Here is an 11,215-nt window from a genome sequence, read left to right on the forward strand (position 1 = left end):
AACAGCCACTGCCGCTGAGACTCCAGGCAGTATATTTCTTTTTTTATAAATACCTCCAGACAGGTGCAGCAATTTTCAGACATAATAAAACAAATAGAATAATAATAAAATAACATATGAAAGAGGTTTTTATTTATTTTTTTATTGCTGAACAAAAATCTACATCGATAAAAGCTTAATTATTCACTTGAATCCCAGCACGTGAATTAATTATGTGCAACCTCGTGCTCACATAGTAAATACTTTAAATGCACGTGAAGTGAAGTGCAATCCCGTGCCTAAATGCAATTATACATTTTAAATAACTCGTGCTGCACACACCCATTTATATCCCGTGCAGCCATCTCTATACACCAACATTAACACACAACACGTAACATACAACATATAACACACACATGCACACAGGGGCGGGGCACATTGCCACAATGTGTTATTTCATTTTTTTTAATAATCGCATGAGTTAACAGCGATTGACAGCACTCATTTTCAGATAACTGTAATTTAAAATTAAAACTTTTTTTTTTTTTATGGTTGGATCACGACTTACCAACTTGAGGGGAATTTGGACAGTCTTGTAACAACCCCCTCCCTCTCTCTGCTGACTGAATTCACTCACTTTTTATGCCTATTGAATATTGCTTTTGGCTTATTTTCTCAACCAGAGTTCTGACCTCTACCTACAAAGTAAGAAACCATTTGATTTGCTTTAGAATGATGGCGACAAAATGATGCTATCCTCCCCATTATGCCACCCGTCCGCTCCAGCTCATCCAGAACTCTGCTGCCCGCCTGGTGTTCTCTCTGCCTCGCTTCGCCCACGCTACTGCACTACTCCGCTCGCTCCACTGGCTCCCGATCACCGCTCGCATCCAGTTCAAGACTCTTGTACTAGCCTACAGATGCCTTGACCAGATTGCACCCAGCTACCTCCAGACCCTCATCTCTCCCTACACCCCCACTCGACCTCTCCGCTCCGCCTGCACTAGAAGACTAGCTCTACCACCGCTACGCTCCCCTGCCTCCAGAGCCCGCTCCTTCTCCACCCTTGCTCCGCAGTGGTGGAATGACCTTCCTACAGATGTCAGGACTGCCCAGTCCTTGACCACATTCCGGCGCCTCCTTAAGACTCGCCTCTTCAAACAGCACCTGTAGAACTCCTCTGTTGTATCCTGGGACACTATCACCCTTCATTTAAATATGTTTTATTTTGCTCTTATCTGCCCCCTATTTTACTACATTTAATCCTGTACTTCAGAATATTGTAATCTGCCAAGTGTTTAACCTGTAGTATTTTGTACTTAATCATATCCTGATGTAACTATCACTATTTAATCATATCCTGATGTAACTTTCACTATTATCTGCTGTATTATTGAATTGTGGTTTGTCACACTTGAACAAAAATTATTGTATTTCTTGCTCTTATTGTATGACTTGTATTGTAACACTTGAATGTATTTGTATTTGCTTGAGATTGTAAGTCGCCCTGGATAAGGGCGTCTGCTAAGAAATAAATAATAATAATAATAATAATAATAATAATAATAATAATAATAATAATAATAATAATATGCGTAGAATTAATTTCACTTATGACCTCCTCGGTATTGGTTAAACTTGTTTTTAGGATGCCTAGCCTTTGTCCAGTTGTTATTTTACAAGTTGAGGTTGTTGTTTAATCGCTGATAAATAAGGGTAGGGCAAAAAAAAATAGCAGGGCAGTGGGTCACCAGGACCAGGGTTGAGAACCACTGACTTAAACCACTTATGCGATATGTCTATATGTTATGGCCCCAATGGCTTGCATAAATGCTCCATACCTCTGTATCTAATCTTCTCCCTGGCCATCCAAGGAAGTACACCATCGTTTTGTCTACCATGATATTTTAGTGTCTGCATTGAACAACAGCACTGACAGATAGCATACACATTTATAAATCATTACACATTAAACTCCAGAAGGTTAAAAGGTACAAAAACAGACCTGGATCCTAATGCAAATAAGGAAGTTGTGTGTCAAAAGCTATGATTTCAAATTCAGGTTACAAATAAATGAGTAAAAGAACAGAAGATAACTGAGGGGCATTTTCATTCCATCCATCCATTATCATTAAGCGCTTAATCCTTTACAGGGTCGCGGTGAGCCAGAGCCTAACTCAGCATACACAGAGCGCAAGGCAAGACTACACCCTGGATGGGACGCCAGTCCATCGCAGGGCATTTTCATAACATTTCCAAGTAAAATAATAAATATGAAATATTTATTTGACTACCCATGCATACTTTAAGACTCACCTGCAGAAGTTGTTTTCTAGTCCTTCTTGTGGGTTCAAGCTTGATGAGTAATTGGTGATGTGAGGGTAATTACTGTCCCAATTTTGACAAGTTATGTTCCTTTTTGTGACACCAGTTTTCCCTCGATATGTTACTCCTGCCCCATACCGACACACGTCTCCTGTTTAAATAAGGCACATAGACAAAACCGAGTCTCTTTTTTAGTCTACAAAATGATTCAGAATACTTATTGACCATCTGACAAGTTTTAACTCAACTTTGAGTCAACTAAAATAAGGACTTTAAGTGGAAAGTGAAAACTAAGAATAGGAGTAGTGGTTAGGGCTCTGGACTCTCGAATGGGCAGCAGTGTGGAGTAGTGGTTAGGGCTCTGGGCTCTGGACTCTCGAATGGGCAGCAGTGTGGAGTAGTGGTTAGGGCTCTGGACTCTTGATCGGAGGGTTGTAGGTTCAATCCCCAGTGGGGGACACTGCTGCTGTACCCTTGAGCAAGGTACTTTACCTAGATTGCTCCAGTAAAAAACCCAACTGTATAAATGGGTAATTGTATGTAAAAATAAGGTGATATCTTGTAACAATTGTAAGTCGCCCTGGATAAGGGCGTCGGCTAAGAAATAAATAATAATAAGGAGTGTTTTGAATTGAAAACAAGTAGGCTCTTTCTTTAAATAAAAACAAGCAATATAGGATGATGAAACAATGCATGAATTCATAATGTTATTAGGGTTGGAATATACTACTCCGCCCGTAACACTTGGGAAAAAAGTAACAGTACCAGATAGTTCCTTGGTAAGGAGAATGAGAGCTAGGTAAAAGGCATAATCCTGCTTCCATGCCATGACTTTGATCAGTAATCTGCAAAAGAGAAACAATGCATTTATTTATTGTTCTATATAAAATGGCTTGGATACATTAAGTGTTGTGATTGGCTTAGCAAGATCAAATGACTGTGTGGCAGGACATGTCTTACATCTCGGCTATGACATCATAGCCCATAAGAAATGTTACCATGGTACTATACTATAGTGTTCTACCAAAGTATAAAACTATAGCACTTTACCATGTGTAACAGGTGGGACTTGTGCTCGTTGCTTAACAAGTGCTCAATGTTTTCTATTTTCTTTTCATAGCACTACTAGCACCTGTCCTCTGTGCGGTGCTTTAGACCATCCATCCATTATCATAACTGCTCAATCCTTTACAGGGTCGCGGTGAGCCAGAGCCTAACCCGGCATACACAGGGCAATGCAAGGCGAGTCTACACCCTGGACGGGACGCCAGTCCATCGCAGGGCACCACACACACACACTCACACACAGAGGGCAATTTAGAGTCACCAATCAACAACATGTCTTTGGACTGTGGGAGGTGGAGTCTCGCCTTGAGTCCTGTGTATGCCGGGTTAGGCTCCAACTCACCGCGACCCTGTAAAGGATTAAGCGGTTAATGATAATGATAATGGATGGATGGATGTTTTAAATTCCACTAGGAGAATACATCAGAATACAGATCTAAAATAATTAATTTACTGTACATAGAAATTCCCACACGTTTGATTTTCATTGTCCAAATTTTATCCTCCTAATTTTAGTGCAATGTATTCTCTAGGTCAGGAGTTGTTCGATGAATTCTCCTGATTTATATAAATTATTCTGCTCTGTGCTTTTTTTTATTAAGCTGCAATATAGGTTTTTGATTTTATTTGAAGTTATTTTGGACATCTGATGTGTTCAGTGTCTTATTATTTTTATTTATCAATCAGAACTGTGAAAGCGATATATTGAAATGTGATTAGGAAAGAAAAAAAAAGTCAGTGGAGTTTTACAATTGGCTTTAGAGTTGCCATCTGTTACTCATTTTAAGCATATTGAATAGTACAATGTAGTGTTCTTTAGTTGAACACAGTTTGGGCATCATTCACTAAATGTCCTTATAAGTAAGCACACCTTTTTTTTCAAAAGTAAGGGAATATTCACTAAGAGGAATCCCCTTAATAAAACGTGCCTTATGAAGAAGAAATTAGCCTATAATTCATAGTCGTCGATCCTGGGGGGGGGGCTTATATTTTCAAGGGGGGGGGGGGGGTCCCTCTAGGTTTTGAGTTGGACTGGACCAAACCACACAGCCCACGTGCAACGGTGTTCTTGTTATGGGTCGCAAAAGTTTTTTGTTTTTCACAATTATCAATATGGCCACCAAACCATGTGACCAAAACATGTCATTTTGATATCAACAATCTTAAGCCTCTATTGTCATACAAAGTTTCATGACTCTAGTTTATTGCACCTTGGATTTATACACCGTTATATGAAAATATAGCCGTTGTGAATTTGTTATTTGCTTCCGACAGTCATGTTTCTTACTGAAAAATCTTGCATTGAACAAGTGGAAGTAAGGACCTTGATATGAGCATGCATGTCAATTTAGGTGCCAATCAACATTGCAGTTTGACAAGAAGATGTTTGAATATTTTGTGTGAATCCGACGTGGCAGACAAACCAGTTGTCCAATGGACTTCGCTTGAACATGTTTTTTTTTTTGGGGGGGGGGGGTTTATAGGCTATTACTGCGCTATCAGCCACCATTGTCAGATCTCCACCTTCAAAATTGTCCAAAATTTTCACGAGATCTAATATGGTGGCTGAACCATGAAACTTTTCACGCAGTTTAAAGACTATAAAACAATTACAGTCTTTAAATTCTACCCATTCTTTAAAAAAAAAAAAAAAGATTCCATGAGAAAATAAGCCCGGACTGTACAGCAGTGTAAACCAGAATGCTACAGTGTATCACATTTCAAAATAATAATACACACGCATTTTATCAGTTGTCAGGCTTCCCTAACATACAAGGTGCAATAAACTTTACACAGTTAGTATAAGTCCTACAGTACTTGTGGTACCAGTATTGTAAAAATCCTCAGACTTTTTTTTTTTTTTTTTAATAGAAATATGTAAATACAGACGTATAATCAAAATGATATATTTTTATGTAGGTGGTATACTGTTTGTGTTTAAAATATACTGTATTTTGATCTTGCACCTATCAACACTAAAGTATTCTAAAGTATATTATTTTATACTTGAAGACATTATATATTGCAACTGGCTGTAGAACTTTGTCAGAAACTGAACAGGAGAAAAATACAAAGCTGAAAGTTATTTATTTAGCAGTAACTGTATGGACATATATGTGTACTTTTAAAAAACTTTTTAAGAAAGCTGTAATCACTGATCATTGCAAATATGTTTTTCAAAAGGGGCAAATATTTGATTAAAATTTGATAAATATAAATAAATCACCTTATTTAGATAGTTTGAAGACTATAAAAGTGGATACACAATGCATTTTATGTACATTATTTGAAATCTCCTTTAGATATAGGCCTGGTCCATATCAAAACTTTGACCTACGTACTAATAGCAAATTACAAACCAGGTACTAATGACATATTTTGTTTGTTTGTCAGAAGGTTATTCCTTCTACCCCAGAGGCTCTACTAGTTCTCAATTTGCCCATTTTGAAAATCAGGCTATGCAATCTGCACCTTTGCAAAAATAAAAAGGGCTGATTCAATATTTGTTTCCCCGTACAGATTCATTTGAATTATATTGTACTAAAATATATTATACAGTAAAAATAAGTATGAAAGACATTTTGGAGAGGAGAGCTAAAGTAGGGTAATATGCTAATGTCCACAACTTAAAATGACCACGTGTTAATGATAGAATATATTTGTTTAAAAAGGGTAACATTTTCCATCATCCCTTCATATTCTAATCTGTGCATCAACTCTGATGATTTACTTTCACAAATAATACAAAACAAGAATTTTTTCAAGATTTGCATTTTTATGCAATTTAGTGGTATATTTAGAAAAAAAGTGAATTGAAGTAATAACCTGCACAGAAAAAAGGTACAGGATATGATTTTTAGACAATTTTGCTGGACACATTCAGAACCTGTGGATTAATAACTAAACAAAAATCAGGAGCACTGCTTTACAGGTTTTTGCAAGATCCCATGCTAAGTGAACACATTTAAATTACTGACCCCCTTATGTTAAAATGGTTCTTCTCAAAAAAAAAAAAAAAAATCAACTAAAACATAGTTGATGGCCTAATTATTAAATGTTATTAACTAATTATCCAGGCAGAAATACACAGAGAAGTTGATTATTTATCTGTTGATTTAGTATTATTATTTATTAGCAGATGCACTTGCCCAGGGTGACTTACAGTTGTCACAAAATAAGCAGATATATATATATATATATATATATATATATATATATATATATATATATATATATATATATATATATGTGTGTGTGTGTGTGTGTATATATATATATATATTTGACACAGGGCACCTTTTTGGACTGCTGGTGCGAGTCTGATACATTTAGAATGGGCTTAAAGCCAATCAGGGTCTGTCCAATAATCTAATAGTTCTGATAGGCAGAGGAGAAAATGTGCAAGCAATTTTTGTTAACAAATACACTGTTTTAAAATGTTTAGTTATTTATATTACTTGTATGTTAATTGAACAAACTAAATATATACAAATATTTTTTTTCAACTTACAAATCTCAGCTTTGTGTTCTTTTTAAGCAAGTCGGAAACTTCTCATCCTGTATTTGCCTCTGTGCTCACACTGCTGCACAATAAACTTTGCACTGGATATTTATTACAGTCTGTGATCACGTGGAAGTGCAAAGATGCTGCACATTTAACTGAAGGTTAAAACAAAACACTCAACATCAGACTTCAGATGCATCAGGGTCAAATGCAAATTCTGAACTGCTTTTGAAGTATTTGTTTTTAAAAGCATGGGAAGCTTCAAAAATATTTTAAATGCATTTAAATATACTGATCTCAATACTACGACTACTCCTTTCGTTTTGACAATTTAATTTACAGTCCTTTCTGAACCGTTTTTTCTGTTAAATTAGTTATGGCTCAGTTTTGTTAGCAATTTCTTCTCCGGCTGCCTTTGGGCAATAAATAGGACATAATAATATAGACTTTTCAGTATTGCTGGTAAAGTTTATTGACCTGAAAACTGAAGGACTCTGCTTTGAGAAGTTAATGTTTATACAATCAAAACAAGTACAAATAATAAACTGTGCAATGTACATATGTATTATTATTTATTTCAATGTTTTACAATTATTATTATTATTTGTTTATTTAGCAGACGCCTTTATCCAAGGCGACTTACAGAGACTAGGGTGTGTGAACTATGCATCAGCTGCAGAGTCACTTGCAATTACATCTCACCCGAAAGACGGAGCACAAGGAGGTTAAGTGACTTGCTCAGGGTCACACAGTGAGTCAGTGGCTGAGGTGGGATTTGAACCGGGGACCTCCTGGTTATAAGCCTGTTTCTTTAACCACTGGACCACACAGCCTCCTACAATGCTGGTGCTGGCAACCCACTATGTCAGCTTTTTTCTTTTTTTTTCAATGGAGTTCTCTATTATTAAATTTATCCCTCATTTGAACTAACAATTTGCTTAGACTTTTTAAAAGTCATTGCTTTTAAGTTGTAGCAAAGTGTCAGCTGATTTCAATACAAATTATGGGAGGTGAGTGATGGAAACTCCCAATTTAAAAATAATTTATATACAGTCAACCCTCTTTATACCACCTGGTACGGGCCAGGGGCAAAATTGGCAATAAAGCGAGGGTGGTGTTACAGTGAGGGTTAAAACAAAATATTGAGAGGAATGTCAATACCGCTGTGACAGGGTTGGTCGAGTAGTGACGTCAGGTCAGAAGCAGGAAGGGAAACGCTGACACCAGACAAGTACTGCAGTTTAAAATAAGAGAGACGCGGTGGCGCCGTTTATTTAAATACAAATATAAAATAAATATTTAAACAGAAAACACTTTGCTCACAGAGCAAAAATAAAAAGGTTAAACAAAACGAAATCACGAACACATACTAAAACAAAACAACACAGGCTGGGCAATTGCTGTCACTGTTCCTGTATTTACTGTTAAGTTTTGTTTTTCTCTCTCTTTCTCTCTCTCTCTCTCTCTCTCTCTCTCTCTCTCTCTCTCTCTCTCCTCTTAAACACCCACCCCGAATGCAAAGAGCTGCAGGCTTTTATATCGTGGCCGAGGGGGTTAACTGGCTAGTAATTATTCTATTACCCCTCGACCACAGTCTGCACAAGTTTATTAGTTATTCCTGGCAGAGGACGAGCACCAGTCTCGCCTCTGCCAGAACACGTTTTAAAATAAAAACAACAACAAAACACATACGTCGCTTCACCGACAAACATAAATACATAATAAATCAGAAAACAAAACAAATACAAAATAACACACTGCACAGGGGCGGAGGGGGAGACCCCGTTCTAAAAATAAAATCAACAAATACTAACAGGGCTCCTTGCCCTGTTACAACCGCTTATCTAACCGAGAGGTATTGCATGTTCACCCTCTACATGTACCTGCTGGGACAGGTTCCATGTGTTTGGAAGAACTCATTCATTCCATGTGTTTGGAAGAACTCATTCATACAAATGGCAAGTGGACAACGATTCCTGGCAATGCCAATCTTCTCCAATCATGAAACGTGAACTTATTCAGTCAGCAGGAAGAATGATTGCAGTCCAACTTATGCTTTGGGAAATCAAACCAGACAGGACCGTTACAAAATGAAACAATGCCAAGTTTACTGCTGGCATAAGAGCAGAATTACTGTGGACAACAGGAATGATGAATTATCTTTCATTATCATACACCAGGGACAGGATGTTGCCTCAGGACACTATGTGTCTGTTCTTGCAGTGGGTGCTACTGGAAAATGGGTGCATGCAAATGACGCACTCATTGAAATCAAACCATGGCCAAGAAATGCAAAGGACATGAATAAGGCCTTTTATGAAGAGATCTAATGCTTTACAAATGACTTACATTGGCCTCACTACTATATCAAGAAGACTATCAAGGACACTAATGATGTTTTTCCAAAATTATAATGTGTTAGTATACTACCCTTTAGAACTGACTCTACCTTTTTAAACATTCATATGATTGTAACATCAATACCTGTACACCACAATGTAAATGTTGTATTGTTTTCAACGCTAATGGATGTACATTTGCGACCAAAAGAATCAAATGCTTACACTTCCAACTGTTAAAGACCCTTATACCACTGTTTTACTTTCATTACACATATATTACTTTACTTATTACTCTCTTCCATGGCTGTTCTGTCTGTTTATTACCATATGCATTCTCTAATCTCCTTACCTAACATTATTCATTATTTGATGAAGTAAAAAAAGAAGTGATATCTATACCAAAAACATTGCCAATGTAAAAAAAAAAGCCTTTGAAAAATGCAACAGCCGTTTAAAGGAGTGATATCAAACACAAAAGCCCAAGTTAGGAGAAGCAATCAGGGCAATCTTGGAGCATCAAGCAAATGGGCACAATTGGAAAGGTGCTGGGGCCCAACATTCACACAATTGTTACATTTAACTTGGCTCCTTTTTTTGATCGCTTCGCCTCAGTGTGTGTGTCTCAGTGTGTATGTCTCGGTGTGTCTGTGTTTTTGTCTCAGTGTGTGTGTGTGTGCACCTCAGTGTGTGTGCGCCTCAGTGTGTACATGCCTCAGTGTGTGTATGCCTCAGTGTGTGTGTGTGCTCCTCAGTGTGTGTGTGTGCGCCTCAGTGTGTGTGTGTGTGTGTATGCCTCAGTGTGTGTGTGTGTGTGCACCTCAGTGTGTGTGTGTGTGTATGCCTCAGTGTGTGTATGTGTGTGCTCCTCAGTGTGTGTGTGTGTGTGTGTGTATGCCTCAGTGTGTGTGTGTGTGTGTGCGCCTCAGTGTGTGTGTGTGTGTATGCCTCAGTGTGTGTGTGTGTGTGCACCTCAGTGTGTGTGTGTGTGTATGCCTCAGTGTGTGTATGTGTGTGCTCCTCAGTGTGTGTGTGTGTGTGTATGCCTCAGTGTGTGTGTGTGTGTGTGTGCTCCTCAGTGTGTGTGCACCTCAGTGTGTGTGCGCCTCAGTGTGTGTGTGTGTGTGCCTCCGTGTGAGTGTGTGTGTGTGCACCTCAGTGTGTGTGCACCTCAGTGTGTGTGCGCCTCAGTGTGTGTGTGTGTGTGTATGCCTCAGTGTGTGTGTGTGTGTGTATGCCTCAGTGTGTGTGTGTGCTCCTCAGTGTGTGTGTGCCTCAGTGTGTGTGTGCGTCTCAGTGTGTGCGTGCCTCAGTGTATGTGTGTGCGCCTCAGTGTGTGCGTGCCTCAGTGTGTGTGTGTGCACCTCAGTGTGTGTGCGCCTCAGTGTGTGTATGCCTCAGTGTGTGTGTGCCTCAGTGTGTGTGTGTGCACCTCAGTGTGTGTGCACCTCAGTGTGTGTGCACCTCAGTGTGTGTATGCCTCAGTGTGTGTGTGTGTGTGCCTCCGTGTGAGTGTGTGTGTGTGCACCTCAGTGTGTGTGCGCCTCAGTGTGTGTGCGCCTCAGTGTGTGTGTGTGTCTCAGTGTGTGTGTGCGTCTCAGTGTGTGCGTGCCTCAGTGTGTGTGTGCGTCTCAGTGTGTGTGTGTGCTCCTCAGTGTGTGTGTGTGTCTCAGTGTGTGCGTGCCTCAGTGTGTGTGTGCGTCTCAGTGTGTGTGTGTGCTCCTCAGTGTGTGTGTGTGTCTCAGTGTGTGTGTGCGTCTCAGTGTGTGCGTGCCTCAGTGTGTGTGTGCGTCTCAGTGTGTGTGTGTGCTCCTCAGTGTGTGTGTGTGTCTCAGTGTGTGCGTGCCTCAGTGTGTGTGTGCTCCTCAGTGTGTGTGTGTGTCTCAGTGTGTGCGTGCCTCAGTGTGTGTGTGCTCCTCAGTGTGTGTGTGCCTCAGTGTGTGTGTGCGTCTCAGTGTGTGCGTGCCTCAGTGTGTGTGTGCGTCTCAGTGTGTGCGTG

The 11,215-nt window shown here is 39.3% G+C and overlaps 1 protein-coding gene across 2 annotated transcripts in view; it reads right to left on the reverse strand.

The window, feature by feature from the left end:
• Positions 1–6,949, reverse strand: part of LOC117432903 (uncharacterized) — a 30,779-nt gene extending 23,830 nt beyond the window's left edge. For both annotated transcript variants that reach the window (XM_059016752.1, XM_059016750.1), the window contains exons 1-3: positions 6,884–6,949; positions 3,073–3,152; positions 2,299–2,458 (exon numbers count right to left, since the gene is read on the reverse strand). In XM_059016752.1, coding sequence (XP_058872735.1) covers positions 2,299–2,458; positions 3,073–3,136 — 224 coding nt within the window. In that variant the 5' untranslated portion in view covers positions 3,137–3,152; positions 6,884–6,949. The remainder of the gene's footprint in view (positions 1–2,298; positions 2,459–3,072; positions 3,153–6,883) is intronic.
• Positions 6,950–11,215: the final 4,266 nt, after the last annotated feature.

Source organism: Acipenser ruthenus, chromosome 53 (assembly GCF_902713425.1).
Source record: "Acipenser ruthenus chromosome 53, fAciRut3.2 maternal haplotype, whole genome shotgun sequence".
NCBI classification, from domain to species: Eukaryota; Metazoa; Chordata; class Actinopteri; order Acipenseriformes; family Acipenseridae; genus Acipenser; species Acipenser ruthenus.